Below are 26,332 nucleotides of genomic sequence, written 5' to 3' on the forward strand. Positions count from 1 at the left end.
AGAGCTATATGGAGGAGACAGGTTACGGATGGCTTTGTAGGTTAGTATTAGTAATGTGAACTGGATATGCTGAGGGAATGGGAGCCAGTGAAGAGATTTGCAGAGAGGGAAACGGAGGAGTAGCGAGGAGAGAGAAGAATTAGTAGGGCAGCAGAGTTAAGGATGGACTGGAGAGGTGCAAGGGTGTTAGCAGGGAGGCCACAGAAAAGGATGTTGCAGTAGTCAAGGCGGGAGATGATGAGGGCATGCACAAGCATTTCAGTAGATTGACGTTCTACACACAACACTTTACATTATACACAACACTGATGTCTTCAAGGGGCAACAGGGCAATATGTCCATCTCCTTAAATGTTTTTATTAAAATTACTGAGTAAAAAGAAAAGTTGCTGCTGTCCAAAGAGTGCGATTCCCATGTCTGTGCCACCGTGGGCTTCCTGACCGGGAGTCACCAGTCTCAAGGCCATACAAGAGGCGGTAGAGTAAATGTTAGGAGACCCGGAGCCGATCCAGACATCACAGTCGTACTTGGACCATAAATACCATCGTGCAAAACCGGCCTGGAGCTGAATGCATGTGCCCGTTTTTCAATCAGTCAGCACATGGAGGTCATCCTACGTGCTGCACATTTGCCTCATGGACACATTCGGAAGAATGTATGAGTTTGGTCCATTCTTTTTATTCTGCAGACCATCGATTGACTGTTATGTGGGACTATGCACAACGCTTCTTAGATAGCCCCATTAACCCTTCACTTCCCAGTTCCCCTTGAGAGCGTGGCTCAGTGGTTCACCTCACAGCTGAGTATTCTGCACAGGGTGTCAGTGCCCGCATGTCACTTACACTATAGTGACACACAGCCAGCGTTAGTATCACCGCCACATACACAATGATGCTCCGCTCCCTGCCAGGCGGTGTTACAAACAGCTGCTACAACATCACTGCGACACCTAGGTATCAGCGAACGCAGAGGAGACATTGTGACAAAATGCTGGCAAGGTGTTTTATTTTCATTGTGATCCATAATCAGCAGTTCTAGCAGCAAACACCTTCCAAGTAGGAAGCAAAAAAGACTCTGCAAACGCTGGCTTCAGCGAGTCTCCAGAACCGCACTCCCAGCACCCACACTTTACGTCTTATTAATAATTTATAGCTTACAAATTAATTGCCAGTGTTTTATAGCATCCTACAACAGATCCGGCCACATGAAAGGACATGTGGAGACCATGGGGCAGCACGAAGGAAACACGGTCATAAGAGGTCTACTGAGGTAAGGAAGAGACCCCCGAGCTCAGACCGGAGGGATTACAGAGGGCACCCTCAACGCCAGGCTCTGGTGCCATGATTGACTGGGGAATGTGCGGAAACATAACAAGATTCTCAATCAGACCCAGTCTGCGATGGTGTGATATGCTATGTGGGTATCATTTTGTGTATATTTCTATTTTACTTATTTTTATGGTGTTCTCTTGTAGAAGGAGTTAGTTGCTAATTGATGAATGGCTGTTGCTGCCATCTGATATCAGCCCCCCGGCACTGTATTGTTTGCTAATATGCTAATGACATGTTGACCTAGCTTGTTGAAACAATGAGCCCCTCAAACCCCCCCTCCTTACCTGTGAATGAGGAGGGAGACTTAAAATATCAGGGAGGTGAGACACAGATCAGTCCTGTGTGGAATGATGAAGTGTTCACAGCACCTCAGAGAGAAAGAAGCAAATATGGGCTATGCGATCCTCTGTGCTGCATTGTTGGACTTTTATCCTGTGTGGTATAGCGACCCCTGTGGCAGATAGGGGGCGCTGTGTGTGCTCCTTGAGATATGCATTGAGGCATGTATATGGTGTGCAAGGACCTGTGGTGATGTCACGCTCACCTGACTAGCCATGTGACAGGTACCTGGGTGTGGTTACACCTATGTAAAGGAAGTGTGTGGAGCACATGGTGGAATGTGAGTGTTTGTGGGTAAGTGTCCGTCAGGGTGGACACACTTCCGTGTGTCCTAGAAGGACACTGCAAAGTGGCCTGTGTGCTGGACGGTCCCAGGTGGGGACAGACGTCCTGGAAGCACACACTGACCATTCCAGGCTGGAGAGTCTGCGTGCTGGACATAGCACGGATGGTTGGTGTTGGAGGCTCCGGCGAGTGGAGTCGTCTTGGAAGCACCTGGAGACCGTAGACCTGGGAGGTCTGTGTTGAGGACCTGGGACTGACCTGAAGTCAGTGTGAGTGAGAAAAGTCTGATGGATACCTCTGTGGAGAAGAGGGATCCGGGAAACCTGTGCGGCACCAACAGGTAACGGGAAGGAACCGTGTGACACTGACCGGGGTCAGAGTGAGAGACATTGTGTATGGGCACCTCGGAGGCCAAGGGGTGTCCAGGAACCCGTAAAGGTTGCCAACGGGTAACGGTCTGAAAACCGTGTATAATGCTGACCGGGGTAAGAGACAAGCTGTGGTAAAGATGAATATATGCAGACTGTGTTCAAACTGTTACCAAGTTCCTGTGGATGTGGTTTACATTATGTGAAATAAACCGAAAAGACTGTTTTTGATAGAAAACCGTGCCCGAGTGCTTTGATTCTGCTGCCAAGCGAGTGTTCCCCAAGACCCGTAGCGGGTGAAACGCTACACCTGTTACTGAACTGTATTTGTGTTCTGGACTATTGTATCCTTTGTGTGGTGGATCGTAGATGGACCTTTCGTATTTTTGCCTAAATAAAGGTCTTGGAGTTGCTCACTATTCTCTTGCCCTGTTGATTGTGTGATACCGGAGAAGGACCTCGTGACACCGTCTTTTCCACTTACTCGAGCAGAATGACATCTGTGCCAAACCCGTTCCTCTACTTTTGTATCTTGTCCGATCCAATAACTATAAGGTTATCAGGATAGCGCCACCTATTGGAAGAAGCAATCCTAATTGTCAGTATTGACCCTTTAATGACCATTACCATGTGACTTGGGATAAGATGGATCCAGACGTTTCGGTCACTGTTTAGGGACGTTTGCACCTCATAAGTTATCCCTTGTAAAAAAAATTCTGACCAAGCCAATCACTTTTACTGTTTTACACTGATAAGGGTCAAAAACCAAGAAACATGTGTCTTCAAATAAAGAATCTGGTTTGGCTTCTTATGCTACTTCACGTGACCAGGCCCACTAAAGAGTCAATATTAGCTTTTAGGATGGCTACTTCCAGTTGGTGGCTCTGGAGACCATGCTCTCCTTCTGGAGAATCCATGAATGAAGACCAGGGTTATTCTATGGTCATAGACAACAGGACGACCACAGGATTTACCACTTCCAACTTCATTGTTGGTGAAGACTAGTGGACTACAAGAAAAAGAAACAAGTGACTCTTCACAAGATCAACTTACTGACCAGATGGAAGGTAAGGTGTTTCCCGAGCTCAGGATATTGATGACCTGTCCTTCAGGTTATCACGATGACACCAGGAATCTCTGCAGATAATCTGATTTCAGCTTTAGTGGAGGCCACATTGTCCAAAGCGGTGCTCCATTCACCGCATACATCTGCCCAATGCCCAAACAGCAAAGGGACGATTGTGGGGGTGTAAGACCACCAACGATCATCAATATCCTAAGTGTGGGCATCCACAGTTACTGCTAAGCAGACATTACCAGAAGATTCAGCAAGGTGAAAAACACAATAAGGAAAAAGCTAAAGCGACAAGATAATCACTGACAGCATGAAGACATCTCTGAGGCTTCTGGACTTCTCTCTGGTCAAAAAGTAACACATTGCACCGAAATCCGTACCTTTACTGGCGCTCTCCACGTGTTCCAGCTCCTCAGGGAACTTCAGAAGATCTGGAAACTTTTCTTCACAGACTTCAGCAAGAAAGTGTAGCAAGGTGGATTTTTGGTCCGAAGACTTTGTGTCTCGAATCTGAAAAATTAGAAAATTACTGTTATCAAAGTAAAGACGCCCATCAATGTACAAGGATTTATTGACGAGGGAGAAAAACACTCAAGCAGAAGAGAAATATAGACACCAGTCAGGTGGAAATCATCAACATTGTGTTTTCCCATAGAAATACAACACAAAGAAAGGTAACGAACAAAGTCTGACACAAAATGATGTAACCAGGAAAGTTTCACTAAGTTGTAGACAATATAAAAAATGCATTGCTTCTATGCTTGGAGTCTCTGCTGTCCTCGGGTCTAGTCCTCAGATCAAGAATATAAATAATACAGTACTATCGCTGCATGCAGAAATATAATATAATACCGCTCCTATGTACAAGAATATAACTACTATAATACTGCTCCAATGTACAAGAATATAACTACTATAATACTGCTCCTATGTACAGGAATATAACTACTATAATACTGCCCCTATGTACAAGAATATAACTACTATAAGACTGCCTCCTATGTACAAGAACATAACTACTGTAATACTGCCCCTATGTACAAGAATATAACTACTATAATACTGCTCCTATGTACAGGAATATAACTACTATAATACTGCCCCTATGTACAAGAATATAACTACTATAAGACTGCCTCCTATGTACAAGAACATAACTACTGTAATACTGCCCCTATGTACAAGAATATATCTACTATAATACTGCTCCTATGTACAGGAATATAACTACTATAATACTGCCCCTATGTACAAGAATATAACTACTATAATAGTACCCCTATGTACAAGAATATAACTACTATAATACTGCTCCTATGTACAAGAATATAACTACTATAATACTGCCCCTATGTACAAGAATATAATTACTATAATATTGCCCCATGTACAGGAATATAACTACTATAATACTGCTCCTATGTACAAAAAGCAAACAAACATATTGAAGCACATTTACTCAAGTTCAACAACATTTAGACGAACCATTTTGAAATATTGGGAGAATATAGTCTGGTCAGATGAGACTAAAGTTTAACTCCTTGGATGCCATAACACAAACCATGTTTGGAGGCCAAAAGATACTACAAATCACCCCAAAAACACCATACCAACAGAAGTTTGGAGGTGGGAACATCATTGTGTGGGTGTCACATCATGTCAAGGGACTATAGGCACCTACCCTATAACTCTGCCCTTCACATCGCGAAACAGACCTACTTCAACACTCTGATCTCCTCACTATCCAACAACCCCAAGAAACTTTTTGACACCTTTCACTCCCTCCTCAGGCCAAAAGCTCAAGCCCCTATCACAGACGTTTGTGCTAATGACTTGGCCTCCCACTTTATAGAGAAAATAGACAATATCCGTCAGGAAATCCGCTCCCAATCACCAAAGTCAGTGACTCCCATCCCTCCCTGCATCTCCCCTGGCTCACTCTCCGCATTTGATCCCATCACAGAAGAAGTCTCCAGGCTCCTTTCGTCTTCTCGTCCGACTACATGCACTACCGACCCCATTCCCTCTCATCTCCTCCAGTCTCTCTCTCCAGTTGTCACTACTCACCCAACTACAATCTTTAATCTCTCCCTCTCCTCAGGCATTTTTTCATCCTCCTTCACACACTCTATCATTACTCCGTTACTAAAGAAACCCACCCTCGACCCATCCTGCACAAATAACTACAGACCAGTCTCCAACCTCCCCTTCATCTCTAAACTCTTGGAGCACCTGGTCTACTCCCGCCTTACCCGTTACCTCTCCATTCACTCCCTCCTAGACCCTTCACAGTCCGGCTTCCGCCCCCTACACTTGACAGAAACTGCACTCATCAAAGTGACCAACGACCTTCTGACAGCAAAATGTAACGGTGACCACTCTCTGCTCATTCTTTTCGATCTTTCTGCAGCTTTCGACACTGTTGACCACCTTCTCTTACTCTCTAGGCTCCAGTCACTTGGCATTAAGGACACTGCTCTATCCTGGTTCTCCTCCTATCTTTCAGACCGCTCCTTCAGTGTTCTGTTCTCTGGCTCCACTTCATCTCCTCTTCCTCTCACTGTCGGGGTACCCCAGGGCTCAGTCCTTGGCCCCCTTCTCTTCTCCCTCTACACGGCCCCAATTGGACAGACCATCAGCAGATTTGGTTTTCAGTACCATCTTTATGCTGACGACACACAACTATACACGTCATCTGCTGGCCTTACCCCTGCTGTACTACAGAACACCACTGACTGTCCGCAGTCTCCGACATCATGTTCGCTCTCTATCTGAAAATCAACCTCTCCAAAACTGAACTTCTGCTCCCACCATCTACTAACCTCCCCAAACCTGACGTTTCCCTCTCCGTGGGTGGCACCATAATAACACCCCGGCAGCAGGCGCGTTGTCTGGGTGTAATGTTTGACTCCGATCTCTCCTTCACATCCCATATACAATCTCTTGCCCGCTTGTGCCGCTTACACCTAAAGAACATCTCTAGAATCCGCACATTTTTTACTATAGAAACAACAAAAACCCTCACTGTCGCCCTGATCCACTCCTGCCTGGACTACTGTAATGCTCTATTAATTGGCCTCCCCCTCACTCGACTTTCCCCTCTCCAGTCTATCCTTAATGCAGCAGCAAGGGTTGTCTATCTAGCTAATCGTTACTCAAACGCGTCCGCTCTTCGCCAGTCATTACACTGGCTGCCCATTCATTACAGGATCCAATGCAAAGTACTTGTTCTCACCCACAAGGCTCTTCACAGTGCAGCACCCCCCTTACATCTCCTCCCTCATTTCTGTCTATCGGCCTAACAGACCACTGCACTCTGCAAATGACTTCCGACTAACCTCTGCATTAATCCGTACCTCCCACTCCCGACTCCACGACTTCTCCCGTGCTGCGCCAATCCTCTGGAAAGCTCTACCCCAAGAAATTAGGACCATCCACAATCTGCATAGTTTTAGGCGATCCCTCAAAACACATTTGTTCAGAGCGGCCTATCATGTTCCCTAATCAGTTATTTGTTTGTGTGTAGCCCATTCACTCTCTCCATCTATCCCCCATCCCCTGAAGATGGCTGGACCATCATTGTAAATCCACACCTGTGCTTTGTATCTCCCCACCTCATTGTAGATTGTAAGCTCTCACGAGCAGGGTCGTCTTGTGTTGCTTTAATTATTGTATTGTTAATGTTGTTACTTATGACTGTTGTGTTTGAAACTGTTAAACTGTAAAGCGCTGCGGAATATGTTGGCGCTATATAAATAAAGATTATTATTATTATTACCCCATCCCTCTAACAAGGGGCGCCATAGTCTATATCTATTCCCTGGATTACTCCTGAAGGTGGAAATGGCAGGTTCTTGTAGCTATCTTTGCTCCTACCTTAACCCCTTTCTGATCCCTCCACCACCCAGGGAGGAGAGGGGCTGAAGTGTACAGAAAAAACACTAACCAGGAAGACAGGGATAAAGGAAAACTACAATCATACAAATATATTCACAAAACAACAGAGTGAGAAAGAGGAGGTAAGAGAAGGGGAAACCAAATGTGAGAGATAAGGAAAAACACATAAACCAACTACACACAGAAAACGCCAGAAAAACTCTCCAAACACTGAACTTTCTCCTTCAACACCAAACCAGGCAATGGAACTATCACTGGCCACTCCCCAGTGGCAGAGGCAGCATATATAGCAGCGGGGAGCGGCATCTTTACAAATAGATTTATTAGAAAGTTGGTGACGTGTTCGATACTTATTTTGCCTATTGTGCCTAATTCCATATTGCACATACATGTATGATTCTCACTTTATCTGCTATTCCCGGAATACACAATCTCTTTACAAACCTACCGTGGTCAGATTTGCATTTTTACACTTTTTGTTTCACGTTTGATGTTTTTACTGATTTTTTTTTGTCACATCAATTGACCTGAATTGTGGCTCATTTGACCTCTAATAACCAAACAAACTTCAACATTTTCTCAAATTCTCCCCAAGAACAAAGACAATTTACAGGACCCTGCAAATTAAAAAGTGAAAAGCCGAGCCATTGTGTAAAGTAATTAGTCTTAATGAGCGCAGTTATATAATTTCCTTTTAATGTAAAATATAATGATGAGGGGGAAAACAAAGCGTGCAGCGCTTTACGAGAACCAGAATCAATATTCAATTAGAAACTTGGGAAGTCGCTTGGAAACTTTCTAAATACTTTCTCTCGAATGTTTGTTGTCTCTTTGGGTTGAAACAAAAGTGTAAATCCGCAGATTTGGGGTTTGAGGACACAGTGCCACTCTGTCCATAGACAGTGGCTGGAAAACATGTTTTTTGTTCGATAGCCCATCCAGCCGCAATGCGCTACAACACGCGGACACCATAATTACGAGCGCCTCTGAAACCTTGGCGGCACAATGGAGATAGTTTGGAGCGGAGCCATGCTAATGTGTGATACCTACAATCTGCCTGGAAACAAAACAAGAAATGTTGCATTATTTGTGAATTTGACAGTATTTCATGTTCTTGGATTATGAGCCTTTTGGGTTTAGAAGAAAAAACCTAATGAGTTTATTTTATTGAATGCTTAGCGGGGATGGCGGCCTATTAGTCGTCTTTATGGCAAATTATAAAGACTTAAAGGGACAATGCTGGAACATTGCCAGCGAGCCAACAATCACCATCGTCCAGTACACGGTGTAAGGGATTGCCAATATCTCTCCAATGGCCGATTAGGTAAACCTGAGCTCGTACAGGCGGGGGAGGGGGTCACTGAGGAGTCAGGATAGATGGAGGCTGCGGGACGTGTCCTTACTCCGGACATGTCTGCGTGTGGACAGCACGAGCTACATAGCATCAATCACATTTCTCATTTGTGCGGTGACGGCTCTAACAGCATTAACTCTTTGCTGTTAGCATTGAGATGATCATTAGCAGAGGTGTCAAACTGCATTCCTCAAGGGCCGCCAACAGGTCATGTTTTCAGGATTTCCTTAGCATTCCACAAGGTGCTGGAATCATTCTGTGCAGGTGATTAAATTATCACCTGTGCAATACAAGGAAATCCTGAAAACATGACCTGTTGGCGGCCCTCGAGGAATGCAGTTTGACACCTCTGATCATTAGGATGTTCAGGCAGAAGGACTAGATTTACAATTGTGCTCAAAAGTTTACATACCCCGGCAGAATTTTTGCTTTCTAGGCCTTTTTTTCAGAGAATAGGAATGAAAACACCAAAACTTTTTCTCCACTCATGGTTAGTGGTTGGGTGAAGCCATTTATTGTCAAACTCCTGTGCTTTCTCTTTTTAAATCATAATGACAACCCAAAACATCCAAATGACACTGATCAAAAGTTCACAAACCCTGGTGATTTTGGCCTGATAACATGCACAGAAGTTGACACAAATAGGTGTGAATGGCTACTAAAGGTAACATCCTCACCTGTGACATGTTTGCTTGTAATCAGTGTGTGTGCATAAAAGCTGAGTGAGTTTATTGGATCCAGACAGACTCTTGCATCTTTCATCCAGCCACTGACATTTCTGGATTGTGAGTCATGGGGAAAGCAAGAAGAATTGTCAACAGATCTATGGGAAAAGGTAGTTGAACTGTATAAAACAGGAAAGGGATACAAAAAGATATCCAGGGAATTGATAATGCCAGTCAGCAGCGTTCACACTGAGATTAACAAATGGAAAATCAGGGGCTCTGTAAAAACAAAACCACGGTCAGGTAGACCAACAAAAATGTCGTCCACAACTGCCAGGAAAATTGTTCAGGATGCAAAGAAAACCCACAAATAACATCAGCTGAAATACTGGGCTCTCTGAAAACTAGCAGTGTGGCTGTTTCAAGATGCACAAGAAGGAGGCACTTGCAGAAAAATAGGCTGCATGGTCGAGTCACCAGAAGAAAGCCAAGTCAACCTGTCATTGGCTACAGCAGAACAAACAGAAGGTTCTGGAGTGGCCATCTCAGTCTCCTGACCTCAGTATCATTGAGCCACTCTGCAGAGATCTCAAGCGCGCAGTTCATGCTAGACAGCTCAGGAATTTACAGGAACTGGAGGCTTTTTGCCAAGAAGAGTGGGCAGCTTTACCATCTGAGAAAATAAAGAACCTCTTCCACAACTACCACAAAAGACTTCAAGCTGTCATTGATGTCAGAAGCAGCAATACACTGTATTAAGAAATGGGGTGTGTGAACTTTTGATCAGGGTGATTTGGATGTTTTGGGTTGTCATTATGATTTAAAAACATTTAAAAAGAGAAAACACAGTAGTTTGACAATAAATGGCTTCACCCAACCACTAACCAGGAGTACAGAAAAAGTTTTATCATTCATATTCTCTAAAAAAAAGGACAAGAAAGCAACAATTCTGCCGGGGTATGTACATTTTTGAGCAACACTGTATGTTGGATAGCGCCTAGTAGATTTCTTCTGTTACCTCCCTCATAAAATACTGCAAAGGACGAATATCTACAGCATATAATGAATGGAAGCTGGATGTATGAGCGTGCCCAAGTGTCAGTGCAGTATGGAGGCCATATAAATGTTCGCACAACACCGCCCCAGCATTGAATATGTGATTCAGCATTAAGTAGCCGCGGAGTCCGGAGAGTGAATGCCGATATACAGTGATGACACACGGGCAACATACAATGGGCTCAGAGTAGCTCCTTCCAGAACGTGATCAGATACCAGCAGTAATGCGGCCGTACACCGTGGTGGTCACAAGCCCCCACACCAGATCATACGGTAGGCTGCACTCCGTTCGGTCGGGATGTTCACACGACGTAAGTCACCGGCAGACCTCACTATTGTAACAACGGATTGTTCCAATCCAGTGAAATGTTTTACCTGTCTCCCAGAAGAAATGTTTAGAATTTAGCATCGATGCTTATCTAGAAAATAAAAACAAAAATGGTTTCCTAATAACCAGAGAAATCCAAAAGAAAACCTCCTATATTATATCTTCATTATAAAATTACTAAAGCCATAAAATGGCGACTTCTCAGACATAAAAGGTAAAACTCAGCACTTTTTATGGGTCAGACGTTGCCATTTTCTTACTAATTTTAGAATGAAGATGTAATAAAGGAAGTTTTCTTTTGGATTTATTTGGTGCTTTGGGAAATCATTGTTGTTCCTCCATTGAACGAGTGGGTGGATGGTCATTACCAAAAAGCAGCGATTGTACCGGGGACACGGCGACTTAGAGGGGTCAGAAGATGGTGAGGTCTGGCTACACGTGCACCTTCACTGGTGGGATCTGCGTCACCTTCCAGTTATCTGTGCAGATTTCGCTTGACGATGCGGAGAACATGTTCCTTTCTCCAATCTTCTGGGACTTCTCCTGTTCTCCAGGATTTCTCAGATTCTGGCTAGTGGTTCTCTTTCAGGACCCTAGGATGTGATTCATCTGGACCAGGAGACCATGTAACTTCTCAGTGTTTCCTCACCATCTCTCTGCTTATAGACAGTGTGGATTCTTCTACTCCTTCTTTCTTAACTTCAGTATGAGCTCAGCTACAAGCAAAATACTACGACACAGAAAATAACAAACACTATATGAATAGTATACATTTTTTGGATCATTCCCAATTATCTCTTCCATGTTAAACACCAGCTGCTTCCTCCAATAAGTGCAGCCGCTTGTCATAACTACAGGGGGCTGAAGACGAAAGAAGAAAGATATTTTCATTATGGACATATTGTAAAGCAGATCTGTCACGTCTCAGGGTGGAAAACGAGAGAGGCGAACTCCAGGATAACGAGATTTATAGGATTTTATGCAATATATCAATAGAGAGAGAACGTCCCAGAGTCCAACGGCCCAAAAGAGAATAAGAGCTTCAAACTTGGTGTGGAGACTGGAAGAAGCAGGACTCACAGGCTTTCTCCATGAGTGGGTGGGAGAAGCAGGACTCACAGGCTTTCTCCATGAGTGGGTGGGAGAAGCAGGACTCACATGCTTTCTCCATGAGTGGATGGGAGAAGCAGGATTCACAGGCTTTCTCCATGAGTGGGTGGGAGAAGCAGGACTCACAGGCTTTCTCCATGAGTGGGTGGGAGAAGCAGGACTCACGGGCTTTCTCCATGAGTGGGTGGGAGAAGCAGGACTCACGGGCTTTTTCCATGAGTGGGTGGGAGAAGCAGGACTCACGGGCTTTTTCCATGAGTGGGTGGGAGAAGCAGGACTCACATGCTTTCTCTATGAGTGGGTGGGAGAAGCAGAACTCAGAGGTTTTCTCCATGAGTGGGTGGGAGAAGCAGGACTCACGGGCTTTCTCCATGAGTGGGTGGGAGAAGCAAGACTCACGGGCTTTCACTATGAGTGGGTGGGAGAAGCAGGACTCACAGGCTTTCTCCATGAGTGGGTGGGAGAAGCAGGACTCACAGGCTTTCTCCATGAGTGGGTGGGAGAAGCAGGACTTACAGGCTTTCTCCATGAGTGGGTGGGAGAAGCAGGACTCACAGGCTTTCTCCATGAGTGGGTGGGAGAAGCAGGACTTACAGGCTTTCTCCATGAGTGGGTGGGAGAAGCAGGACTCACAGGCTTTCTCCATGAGTGGGTGGGAGAAGCAGGACTCACAGGCTTTCTCCATGAGTGGGAGGGAGAAGCAGGTCTGACATGCTTTCTCCATGAGTGGGTGGGAGAAGCAGGACTCACAGGCTTTCTCCATGAGTGGGTGGGAGAAGCAGGACTCACGGGCTTTCTCCATGAGTGGGAGGGAGAAGCAGGTCTGACATGCTTTCTCCATGAGTGGGTGGGAGAAGCAGGACTCACGGGCTTTCTCCATGAGTGGGTGGGAGAAGCAGGACTCACAGGCTTTCTCCATGAGTGGGTGGGAGAAGCAGGACTCACAGGCTTTCTCCATGAGTGGGTGGGAGAAGCAGAACTCACAGGCTTTCTCCATGAGTGGGTGGGAGAAGCAGGACTCACGGGCTTTCTCCATGAGTGGGTGGGAGAAGCAGGACTCACGGGCTTTTTCCATGAGTGGGTGGGAGAAGCAGGACTCACATGCTTTCTCTATGAGTGGGTGGGAGAAGCAGAACTCAGAGGTTTTCTCCATGAGTGGGTGGGAGAAGCAGGACTCACGGGCTTTCTCCATGAGTGGGTGGGAGAAGCAAGACTCACGGGCTTTCACTATGAGTGGGTGGGAGAAGCAGGACTCACAGGCTTTCTCCATGAGTGGGTGGGAGAAGCAGGACTCACAGGCTTTCTCCATGAGTGGGTGGGAGAAGCAGGACTTACAGGCTTTCTCCATGAGTGGGTGGGAGAAGCAGGACTCACAGGCTTTCTCCATGAGTGGGTGGGAGAAGCAGGACTTACAGGCTTTCTCCATGAGTGGGTGGGAGAAGCAGGACTCACAGGCTTTCTCCATGAGTGGGTGGGAGAAGCAGGACTCACAGGCTTTCTCCATGAGTGGGAGGGAGAAGCAGGTCTGACATGCTTTCTCCATGAGTGGGTGGGAGAAGCAGGACTCACAGGCTTTCTCCATGAGTGGGTGGGAGAAGCAGGACTCACAGGCTTTCTCCATGAGTGGGAGGGAGAAGCAGGTCTGACATGCTTTCTCCATGAGTGGGTGGGAGAAGCAGGACTCACGGGCTTTCTCCATGAGTGGGTGGGAGAAGCAGGACTCACAGGCTTTCTCCATGAGTGGGTGGGAGAAGCAGGACTCACAGGCTTTCTCCATGAGTGGGTGGGAGAAGCAGGACTCACAGGCTTTCTCCATGAGTGGTTGGGAGAAGCAGGACTCACAGGCTTTCTCCATGAGTGGGTGGGAGAAGCAGGACTCACAGGCTTTCTCCATGAGTGGGCAGGAGAAGCAGGACTCACAGGCTTTCTCCATGAGTGGGTGGGAGAAGCAGGACTCACAGGCTTTCTCCATGAGTGGGAGGGAGAAGCAGGTCTGACATGCTTTCTCCATGAGTGGGTGGGAGAAGCAGGACTCACGGGCTTTCTCCATGAGTGGGTGGGAGAAGCAGGACTCACAGGCTTTCTCCATGAGTGGGTGGGAGAAGCAGGACTCACAGGCTTTCTCCATGAGTGGGTGGGAGAAGCAGGACTCACAGGCTTTCTCCATGAGTGGGTGGGAGAAGCAGAACTCACAGGCTTTCTCTATGAGTGGGTGGGAGAAGCAGGACTCACAGGCTTTCTCCATGAGTGGGCGGGAGAAGCAGGACTCACAGGCTTTCTCCATGAGTGGGTGGGAGAAGCAGAACTCACAGGCTTTCTCCATGAGTGGGTGGGAAAAGCAGGACTCACGGGCTTTCTCCATGAGTGGGTGGGAGAAGCAGGACTCACGGGCTTTCTCCATGAGTGGGTGGGAGAAGCAGGACTCACGGGCTTTCTCCATGAGTGGGTGGGAGAAGCAGGACTCACATGCTTTCTCCATGAGTGGGTGGGAGAAGCAGAACTCACAGGCTTTCTTCATGAGTGGGTGGGAGAAGCAGGACTCACAGGCTTTCTCCATGAGTGGGTGGGAGAAGCAGAACTCACAGGCTTTCTCCATGAGTGGGTGGGAGAAGCAGGACTCACAGGCTTTCTCCATGAGTGGAAGGGAGAAGCAGGACTCACGGACTTTCTCCATGAGTGGGTGGGAGAAGCAGGACTCACTGGCTTTCTCTATGAGTGGGTGGGAGAAGCAGGACTCACAGGCTTTCTCCATGAGTGGGTGGGAGAAGCAGGACTCACAGGCTTTCTCCATGAGTGGGTGGGAGAAGCAGAACTCACAGGCTTTCTCCATGAGTGGGTGGGAGAAGCAGGACTCACAGGCTTTCTCCATGAGTGGGTGGGAGAAGCAGGACTCACGGGATTTCTCCATGAGTGGGTGGGAGAAGCAGGACTCACAGGCTTTCTCTATGAGTGGGTGGGAGAAGCAGGACGCACAGGCTTTCTCTATGAGTGGGTGGGAAAAGCAGGACTCACAGGCTTTCTGCATGAGTGGGTGGTAGAAGCAGGACTCACAGGCTTTATCCATGAGTGGGTGGGTGAAGCAGGACCCACAAGGTTTCTCCATGAGTGAGTGGGACAAGCAGGACTCTCAGGCTTTCTGTATGAGCAGAAATAACAGGAACTCTAATGCTTTGAATAGGAAACGTAAAACGTGTAAGTAGTAAAACTACTATCACTGTTTCTTCTGCTGCAATTACTACTAAACATTAAAAGGAATCTGTCAGCAGGTTTTTGATACCTCATCTGAGAGCAGCATGATGTAGGGACAGATCTTGATTTGTGTGAGTTGTGTGAGCTGTAGTTCAGGCAGTGAATCTCCTGGTGATAAAACCTTCATTGTCAGTAAACAACAGTACACAGCCTGAGAAGTGACACAACCCTGAAATATGTGTTTCAGCCCATATCTCCTGCTGTCTTCAGATTACAGAGCAAAATTCTGCTGACAAATTCCCTCTAACAGTATGGCATTAGCATTAATGGTGGTCATCCAGTGTTATGTATGTAAAGCGCTGCGAAATATGATAGCGCTATATAAAAATAAAGATTATTATGATTATGAGCTGGACCTTGCAAGTCTATGTTCACACTGAGCCTGAATCTGCTTTGACTGTGATGACTCGGCGGCTGAGGTGGAGTCTATATGACGGCGTGTGCACATACTCTAAGGCATAGGAAGCACAAATGACTATAAATGCCTCCTTGTTCTGGATTCCTTGGCTGCCTCCTAGTTCTGGATTCCTTGGCTGCCTCCTTGTTCTGTATTCCTTTGCCGCCTCCTAGTTCTGGATTCCTTGTCCGCCTCCTAGTTCTGGGTTTCTTGGCCGCCTCCTAGTTCTGGATTCCTTAGCTGCCTCCTTGTTCTGGATTCCTTGGCCGCCTCCTAGTTCTGGATTCCTTGGCCGCCTCCTAGTTCTGGATTCCTTGGCTGCCTCCTAGTTCTGGATTCCTTGGTCGCCTCCTAGTTCTTGATTCCTTGGCTGCCTCCTTGTTCTGGATTCCTTGGCCGCCTCCTAGCTCTGGATTTCTTGTCTGCCTCCTAGTTCTGGGTTTCTTGGCCGCCTCCTAGTTCTGGATTCCTTGGCTGCCTCCTAGTTCTGGATTCCTTGGCTGCCTCCTTGTTCTGGATTCCTTGGCCGCCTCCTAGTTTTGGATTCCTTGGCCACCTCCTAGTTCTGGATTCCTTGGCCGCCTCCTAGTTCTGGATTCCTTGTCAGCCTCCTAGTTCTGGGTTTCTTGGCCGCCTCCTAGTTTTGGATTCCTTGGCCGCCTCCTAGTTCTGGGTTCCTTGGCTGCCTCCTAGTTCTGGATTCCTTGGCTTCCTTCTCTCCTCCTCATCCACTGATTGCTGTGGCTAAAAAAAATAGGCTTTGGGGGGTCTGTGGCTCGAGGCTGCTTGTTTTCTGGCTGGGACGTTTGTTGCTGCAGCAGAAACCTCCCTTGCCGGTGCTATCTGCAATCCTGAACCGACAGACAGTCGTGCAGCCATTAGTGTGGCCACCGGCGGTTCAGCCCAAAGTGAATGTGCCGCATCTTTCTAAATGACAGAGAAGAATGACATTTCTCGTTCGCTCCACTCTCTGTAGTTTGATGTCCGTCTTCTCTGTAGTTCGACTTTAGAAGAAAGTCCGCCATGACGCCACCAAGCTTCTATAGCGGCGATCTTCAGAAACGAGTCCCAAATCTCCCTGCCAACGCTAATTGCGGCAGGACCTTGGGTGCCGGTGGTTTATCTGTGCGGTCACTTATAACGTTTTTCCGCCTTGCGGTTGGTTGAGTAATTTCTCGCAGGAAATCAGCGTTAGTCTGCGACCGCTGCCGTCAAACACTGGAACTTGTTAAACTGCCTGATTCCCATATAGCTTTCACTTCAAAGGCGCCTATTATTGTAGCGGTCACATAAAGCCGCTTTATCAGCCTTCCCCGCCGTGCCGGCTGCCGCCCCATCCCCCGCGCCCATTCTCCGCATTCTCTGATGTATATTTTTATGAATATCCGTAGGACGGGATTTGGAGAGTGGACCCGCAGAATTAAAATGCTGAATTACTGTTCCCTCGTACCTCACATGCTGATACCCTGAGCACATGGATTTAATATCTGCAATTTGGCAGCTTAGAAGGGACTTAACCAGCCGCGGGATGATGGCTCCGAAATCAATGGAAGAACTTCATACACCGGGCGCAAAGAGAAAAGTCCTGCAGGTGACAAGAGCGGGAGGAAAACTGCCGGAGGGGTGCGACAAAATCTAGAGAGGAGTCCGACAAATACACAGAAATCCCTCAGTAAATGTCTCTTTTCCTTCATCTTTCATTTGTTCCAGGAGGAGCTGGAGCAATGTCCCTTTTTAACCCTCTAGTTACAGTGGGGGGGAGGAGTAGTGCACCATTATAGCAGTACGTCCAGACCGTAGGTGTCTGCCATTTCATACAGAGAGGTCCTATTTATTGGGGAGATGGAGGAAGCAAATGGCTGGTGGTGAAAATGCTGCAATGGAGGAGAAGGAGGTCTGGGCAAATACTGGCACGTCAGAGTGCAGCGTCATCCTACTCTACTAACATAGCCAACTCCGTGGGCAGCCGGCCACACAAATGCGGAAGGCACGATAGCACAAGAGCATGCCACCGTCATGGAGATGACGGCAGCTGTGTCTTACCTCCTCTCTAGAACCATACCCTTACCCCAGAAGTAAGGCGGGTACTGTGCCCCGACCCGGTAATAATACCAAAGTCCTCCTTTTTGGTTACGGTCAGACTCACATAGACTCTTTCATCCAAGCGAATCGGGCCGATTATGGTAATGACAATCCAATCAAAGTATGTGACCCAATCTTATAAGGTGAATATGAGTACACTGGGGAGAAGATGGAGAACAAAATGTCTCCATCTTCTCCATTGTGTGAGTCAGCGGAAATTGGACCACACTCAAATGTCATCCGAGTGCAGTCCGATGTTTTCCACGCACCGATAGACTTGTATGGGTGAGCGGCATCTGATTTTGAAGTGAAATCGCAGCTCGCAGATTCTGTCAGTGGAAAAAATTGGTCATATCTACTACGCCATTGAATAAAATTGGTCCGAGTGCTATCTGATCTTAAAAAAAATCATATAGCCCATGTCTGATGTCTATGCTGGTGTCAGCAAGCCCTAAAACAAATAATACCACCGAAGTGTTGCCTTTACAGCGTAATAATGCTACCACCATAAAGAAATAAAGATTGCACCCCTATCCCAACAACTAAGCCTTCTTTTCCCCTGCGCAGAGAGTGTGCCAGACCATATCAGCGCTGGGATGCTGGCATCTTGAGGGCAGGCGACCTACAGCAGCCTGCAACCTACAGCAGCCTATGACCTACAGCAGCCTATGACCTACAACAGCCTGGGACCCACAGCAGCCTGCGACCTACAGCGGCCTGCAACCTACAGCGGCCTGCGACCTACAGCAGCCTATGACGTACAGCAGCCTGCGACCTACAGCGGCCTGTGACCTACAGCAGCCTGCGACCTACAGCAGCCTATAACCTACAGCGGCCTGCGACCTACAGCAGCCTGGGACCTACAGCAGCCTGCGACCTACAGCGGCCTGCGACCTACAGCAGCCTATGACGTACAGCAGCCTGCGACCTACAGCAGCCTGCAACCTACAGCGGCCTGCGACCTACAACAGCCTGCGACTTACAGCAGCCTATGACCTACAGTAGCCTGTAACCTACAGCAGCCTGTGATCTACAGCAGCCTATGACCTACAGCAGCCTGTAACCTACAGCAGCCTATGACCTACAGCAGCCTGCGACCTACAGCAGCCTGCGACCTACAGCAGCCTATGACCTACAGCAGCCTTTGACCTACAGCAGCCTGCGACCTACAGCAGCCTATGACCTACAGCAGCCTGCGACCTACAGCAGCCTATGACCTAGAGCAGCTTGCGACCTACAGCAGCCTGCCACCTACAGCAGCCTATGACCTACAGAGGCCTGCGACCTACAGCAGCCTATGACCTACAGCAGCCTGTGACCTACAGCAGCCTATGACCTACAGCAGACTGTGACCTACAGCAGCCTGTGACCTACAGCAGCCTATGACCTACAGTGGCCTGCGACCTACAGCAGCCATCGACCTACAGCAGCCTGCAACCTACAGCAGCCTGCAACCTACAGCAGCCTATGACCTACAGTGGCCTGCGACCTACAGCAGCCTATGACGTACAGCGGCTTGTGACCTACAGCGGCCTATGACCTACAGTGGCCTGTGATCTACAGCAGCCTATCCCCTACAGCGGCCTGCGACCTACAGCAGCCTGCAACTTACAGCGGCCTGTGACCTACAGCGGCCTGCGACCTCCAGCAGACTGTGACCTACAGCAGCCTATGACCTACAGCAGCCTATGACCTACAGCAGCCTGCGACCTACAGCAGCCTACAGCGGCCTATTACCTACAGCCGCCTGAGACCTACAACAGCCCACGACCTACAGCGGCCTGCGACGTACAGCAGCCTATGACCTACAGCAGCCTGTGACTTACAGCAGCCTATGACCTACAGCTGCCTGCAACCTACAGCAGCCTGCGACCTACAGCAGCCTATGACCTGCAGCAGCCTGTGACCTACAGCAGCCTGTGACCTACAGCAGCCTATCGCCTACAGCGGCCTGTGCCCTACAGCAGCCTGCGACCTACAGCGGCCTGCGACCTACAACAGCCTGTGACCTACTGCAGCCTATGACCTACAGCAGCCTGCGACCTACAGCAGCCTATCGCCTACAGCGGCCTGTGCCCTACAGCAGCTTGCAACCTACAGCAGCCTATGACCTACAACAGCCTATGACCTACAGCAGCCTGCGACATACAGCAGCCTATGACCTGCAGTAGCCTGTGAACTACAGTGGCCTGCAACCTACAGCAGCCTATGACCTACAGCAGCCTGCGACCTACAGCAGCCTATGACCTACAGCAGCTTGTGACCTACAGTGGCCTGCGACCTACAGCAGTCTATGACCTACAGCAGCCTGTGACCTACAGCGGCCTGCGACCTACAGCAGCCTATGACCTACAGCAGCCTGTGACCTACAGTGGCCTGCGACCTACAGCAGTCTATGACTAACATAGCCAACTCTGTGGGCAGCCGGCCACACAAATGCAGAAGGCATGATAGCACAAGAGCATGCCACCGTCATGGAGATGACGGCAGCTGTGTCTTACCTCCTCTCTAGAACCATACCCTTACCCCAGAAGTAAGGCGGGTACTGTGCCCCGACCCGGTAATAATACCAAAGTCCTCCTTTTTGGTTATGGTCAGACTCACATAGACTCTCTCATCCAAGCGAATCGGGCCGATTATGGTAATGACAATCCAATCAAAGTCTGTGACCCAATCTTATAAGGTGAATAGGAGTACACTGGGGAGAAGATGGAGAACAAAATGTCTCCATCTTCTCCATTGTGTGAGTCAGCGGAAATTGGACCACACTCAAATGTCATCCGAGTGCAGTCCGATGTTTTCCACGCACCGATAGACTTGTATGGGTGAGCGGCACCTGATTTTGAAGTGAAATCGCAGCTCGCAGATTCTGTCAGTGGAAAAAATTGGTCATATCTACTACGCCATTGAATAAAATTGGTCCGAGTGCTATCTTATCTTTAAAAAAATCATATAGCCCTTGTCTGATGTCTATGCTGGTGTCAGCAAGCCCTAAAACAAATAATACCACCAAAGTGTTGCCTTTACAGCGTAATAATGCTACCACCATAAAGAAATAAAGATTGCACCCCTATCCCAACAACTAAGCCTTCTTTTCCCCTGCGCAGAGAGTGTGCCAGACCATATCAGCGCTGGGATGCTGGCATCTTGAGGGCAGGCGACCTACAGCAGCCTGCAACCTACAGCAGCCTATGACCTACAGCAGCCTATGACCTACAGCAGCCTGGGACCTACAGCGGCCTGCGACCTACAGCAGCCTATGATGTACAGCAGCCTGCGACCTACAGCGGCCTGTGACCTACAGCGGCCTGGGACCTACAGCAGCCTGCGACCTACAGCGGCCTGCGACCTACAGCAGCCTATGACGTACAGCAGCCTGCGACCTACAGCGGCCTGTGACCTACAGCAGCCTGTGACCTACAGCAGCCTGCGACCTACAGCGGCCTGCGACCTACAACAGCCTGCGACCTACAGCAGCCTGCGACCTACAGCGGCCTGTGACCTACAGCGGCCTGTGACCTACAACGGCCTGCGACCTACAACAGCCTGCGACCTACAGCAGCCTATGACCTACAGCGGCCTGCGACCTACAGCAGCCTGCACCCTACAGCAGCCTATGACCTACAGTAGCCTGTAACCTACAGCAGCCTGCGACCTACAGCAGCCTGCGATCTACAGCAGCCTATGACCTACAGCAGCCTGTGACCTACAGCAGCCTATGACCTACAGCAGCCTGCGACCTACAGCAGCCTATGACCTACAGCAGCCTTTGACCTACAGCAGCCTGCGACCTTCAGCAGCCTGCGACCTACAGCGGCCTGCGACCTACAACACCCTGCGACCTACAGCAGCCTGCCACCTACAGCGGCCTGTGACCTACAACGGCCTGCGACCTACAACGGCCTGCGACCTACAGCAGCCTATGACCTACAGCGGGCTGCGACCTACAGCAGCCTGCACCCTACAGCAGCCTATGACCTGCAGCAGCCTGCGACCTACAGCAGACTATGACCTACAGTAGCCTGTAACCTACAGCAGCCTGCGACCTACAGCAGCCTGCGATCTACAGCAGCCTATGACCTAAAGCAGCCTGTGACCTACAGCAGCCTATGACCTACAGCAGCCTGCGACCTACAGCAGCCTATGACCTACAGCAGCCTTTGACCTACAGCAGCCTGCGACCTACAGCAGCCTCTCACCTACAGCAGCCTGCGATCTACAGCAGCCTATGACCTAGAGCAGCCTGCGACCTACAGCAGCCTGCCACCTACAGCAGCCTATGACCTACAGAGGCCTGCGACCTACAGCAGCCTATGACCTACAGCAGCCTGTGACCTACAGCAGCCTATGACCTACAGCAGACTGTGACCTACAGCAGACTGTGACCTACAGCAGCCTGCGACCTACAGCAGCCATCGACCTACAGCAGCCTGCAACCTACAGCAGCCTATGACCTACAGTGGCCTGCGACCTACAGCAGCCTATGACGTACAGCGGCTTGTGACCTACAGCGGCCTATGACCTACAGCGGCCTGTGATCTACAGCAGCCTATCCCCTACAGCGGCCTGCGACCTACAGCAGCCTGCAACTTACAGCGGCCTGCGACCTACAGCGGCCTGCGACCTCCAGCAGCCTGTGTCCTACAGCAGCCTATGACCTACAGCAGCCTATGACCTAGAGCAGCCTGCAACCTAGAGCAGCCTATGACCTACAGCAGCCTGTGACCTACAGCAGCCTGCGACCTACAGCAGCCTACAGCGGCCTATGACCTACAGCGGCCTGCGACCTACAGCGGCCTGCGACCTACAGCAGCCTAGGACCTACAGCAGCCTGCGACCGACAGCAGCCTGCAACCTACAGCAGCCTATGACCTGCAGCAGCCTGTGACCTACAGCAGCCTGTGACCTACAGCAGCCTATGACCTGCAGCAGCCTGTAACCTACAGCAGCCTGTGACCTACAGCAGCCTGCGACCTACAGCAGGCTATGACCTACAGCGGCCTGCGACCTATAGCAGCCTGTGACCTACAGCAGCCAGTGACCTACAACAGCCTGCAACCTACAGCAGCCTATGACCTACAGCAGCCTGCGACCTACAGCAGCCTGCGACCTACATCAACCTGTGACCTAAAGTGGCCTGCGACCTACAGCAGCCTATGACCTACAGCGGCCTGTGACCTACAGCAGCCTTTGACCTACAGCGGTCTGTGACCTACAGCAGCCTATGACCTACAGCGGCCTGTGACCTACAGCAGCCTGTGACCTACAGCAACCTGTGACCTACAGCAGCCTGTGACCAACAGCAGCCTGCGACCTACAGCAGCCTATGACCTACAAAGCCTATGACCTACAGCAGCCTGCGACCTACAGCGGCCTGCGACCTACAGCAGCCTATGACCTACAGCAACCTGCGACCTACAGCAGCCTATGACCTACAGCAGCCTGCGACCTACAGCAGCCTATGACCTACAGCAACCTGCGACCTACAGCAGCCTATGACCTACAGCAGCCTGCGACCTACAGCAGCCTATGACCTACAGCAGCCTGCGAATTACAGCAGCCTGCCACCTACAGTAGTCTGCGACCTACAGCAGCTTGCGACCTACAGCAGCGCGACCTACAGCAGCCTATGACTTACAGCAGCCTATGACCTACAGCAGCCTGTGACCTACAGCAAAGTGTTAAAAGTGTTTAAAGTGTTATACCCAGAATAGCTGCCCCTGTATCTCCCACCATGCTGCACCAGTCAGCCTAGCACAAAGCCATACGCTGCCACCATCATCTTGGCGATCAGCGCACTGGGATGACTCCAGTAATGTTGCTGTAGGATCTCCCTCCTCACCTGACATTTTGGTGGAATCTTTCAACATGCAAATTCTCCAAATTCTTGGGCCACTTCTCTCCTCGGTGATCACAATATCGGACAGTAATGAGTCATTCATGTCTGAATGGCGCTGAAGCTACTTTTGTCCATTTCTCTCCTCTCCGTGTAATCATCCAACCAATGAGTCTTCATTCGTCGTCGTTATTACTTGGCCATATTCACTTATTTCTCACCACATTTCATAATTGTGTAAAGGGCTGCAGAAGTACCAGGGGCGCATAATGGAGCAAAATAACAGCTGTGTCGATAATCAAGGGAGCAAATCGTAGCGAAATTGTCATTCTGCTCAGATACATTGTGCACCATGTAATGATGTAAAGTGAAATCCCCCATGTCACTCGTATCGGGAGCAGAGACATCTCAGAAGAGTGACGTCTCTGAGCATCCAGCTTTATCTACATGCATAGTCCTAAAGCATTATCTACATGCATAGTGTCATTATACCACAATGTTCTTATAGAGCTCAGATTGTGGGGAACAACCTTGTCTCCTACATCCCATGTAGACATTGTCCTGTATGGTGAGACCTGTAGGAGGCTCGCCATGATGGATGTTCTTCTCTTCTGCCCCAGGCTTCATGATGGTCCACCTGTAAGACGGAATGAAGGGGGATGACTAAGTGCTCGCCAGACTCCATGGTGCCGAGGACCGCTGATCATCTACCACCCCAGGTACCAGGTGGAAGCTGCAGTATATGCCCTACCTTAGTCTGCATTATAGGTCATGGATTGGCTAGACCACAATGGATGATTTTCTGTAAAGTTCTTTTTGCAGTGGTTTGCGGAAGAAGTCAGGCTAGAACCATAATTGGTCCCCTCTATATGCAGTCAGGAGAAAAGCACCTGGCAATGACTGCAGTCGGGGTGAATGCCTATGTGTTGGTCCACCACAAGGACCAATTGTAGAGAAATGAGTCCACATGGTTGGCCTTTTTTTTTATTTTCAGCGACCCTTTGTAAAAGAAAGCGCATATCTGTCAGACAGATGCAGAGAGCACACTTCTGGTGAATGGTCATCTCTGGGAAAGTTACAGAACATCTCATGAAAAGCTTCCAATGTAAATGGTAGGTGAAGTGCACAGAAGAAGGAAGAACATAGCTTAGGACCAGCAGAATATTCTTAAAAAAAAAAATGAAAGAAAAAAAATCACTCTAGCTTCGACCAAAGATCAAGTAGTACTGGTGACATCATGGTAGCACCTGATGACATCATCATTACAATATGGTTACACATAGTGAACTCATCGTTATGTCATGGTGACACCTAATGATGTAGAAGTATAGAATTTTAGAGTTGGAAGGGACCTCCGCGGTCATCCTGTCCAAACCGCTACTCAATGCAGGAATCACTAATCCATCTCAGACAGACGTCTGTTCAGCCTCTGTGTGAAGACTTCCATTGAAGGAGAACGCACCACCTCTCGAGGCCGCCTGTTGCCCTCATTGATCACCCTCACTGTCAAAAAGTTTTTTCTAATATCTAATCTGTATCTTCTCCCTTTCAGTTTCATCCCATTGCTTCTCGTTTTTCCATTTGTAGATGAAAATATTGATGATCGCTCTACATTGTGACAGCCCTTCAGATATTTGTAGACAACTATTAAGTGTCCTCTTAGTCTTCTTTTTTGCAGCTAAACATTCCCAGATCCTTTACTGTTCCATGTAGGACATACTTTGCAGTCCACTCACCTTCCTGGTTGCTCTTCTCTGAACTTGCTCCAGTTTTTCAATGTCTTTTTTAAAATGTGTTGAGTAGAGGGAATAATTACTCCACGTGATCTAGAATCTATGCTTCTCTTAATACATCCTAGAACTGTGTTTGCCTTTTTTTGCTGCTGCAGCACACTGATGACTCATGTACTGTCTGTGATCTATTAGGTTACCCAATTCTTTTTCACACGTGCTGTTGCTTAGTTCTATTCCTCCCATTCTGTAGATGTAATTTTTGTTTTTCTTGCCCAGATGAAAAATCTTCCATTTCTCCCTGTTAAATACAATTCCATTAGTCGCTGCTCATTGTTCAAGCTTCTCTAGATCCTTATGAATCCTTTCTCTGTCTTCTCTAGTGTTATCTATCCCTCTATCCCTTCTAGCTTTCCATTGTCTCCAAATTTGATTAGTTTACCTTCTGTTCCCTTATTTAGATCATTTATAAAAATGTTGAACAACACTTTGGCCAGGACAGAGGGTTGTCATACCCCACTTGTAACACTAGGGCCAGGACAGAACCTTGTGGTCGTCACTTGAAACACTCTTCCAATTGGATGTGCAACCATTTATTACCACTCTTTGAGGACAATCATTGAGCCAGCTATGAACTGTAGTCTTCTCAATCCCATATTTGGTAATTTTTTCAATAAGGATAGTATGAGATACTTTATCAAATGCTTTGCTGAAGTCAAGATATACTATATAGACCGCATTTCCCTGATCCACACAGTCAGTGATTCCATCATAGAAGGAAATTAGATTAGTCTGGCATGACTTGTTTGCTACAAACCCATGCTGGCTCTGGTTAATTACTGTATTCTTTTCCAAGTACTTACATACATGCTGTATAATAATTTGTTCACAGGTCTCTCCTGGTATAGAAGTAAGGCTCACTGGCCTATAATTTCCTGGCTCCGTCGTCTTTCCTTTTTTGAAGATAGGGACAACATCATCGGTACAATATGGTTACACCTGGTAACCTCATCATTATGTCATGGTTACACTTGGTGACATCATCATTATGTCATGGTTACACCTGGTGACATCATGGCTACATCATGGTTACACTTGGTAACATCATGGTTACACCTAGTGACATCATCATTAGTTGCAATCAGCAGCCAATCACATTGGGACATCTACCTTCTATTTATGAGCAGCAAGAAAGAGAAAACATTTGTGTTCCCATTTTTTGGGCCATTT

General features: G+C 48.3%; 1 protein-coding gene across 3 annotated transcripts in view; it reads right to left on the reverse strand.

Annotated features, from left to right (window-relative positions):
• DIAPH2 (diaphanous related formin 2) overlaps nt 1-26,332 on the reverse strand; it is a 1,729,654-nt gene that overhangs the window by 776,762 nt on the left and 926,560 nt on the right. For all 3 annotated transcript variants that reach the window (XM_077286525.1, XM_077286526.1, XM_077286527.1), the window contains exon 23: nt 3,779-3,908. In XM_077286525.1, coding sequence (XP_077142640.1) covers nt 3,779-3,908 — 130 coding nt within the window. The remainder of the gene's footprint in view (nt 1-3,778; nt 3,909-26,332) is intronic.

Source organism: Ranitomeya variabilis, chromosome 2 (assembly GCF_051348905.1).
Source record: "Ranitomeya variabilis isolate aRanVar5 chromosome 2, aRanVar5.hap1, whole genome shotgun sequence".
In the NCBI taxonomy this organism is placed as follows: Eukaryota; Metazoa; Chordata; class Amphibia; order Anura; family Dendrobatidae; genus Ranitomeya; species Ranitomeya variabilis.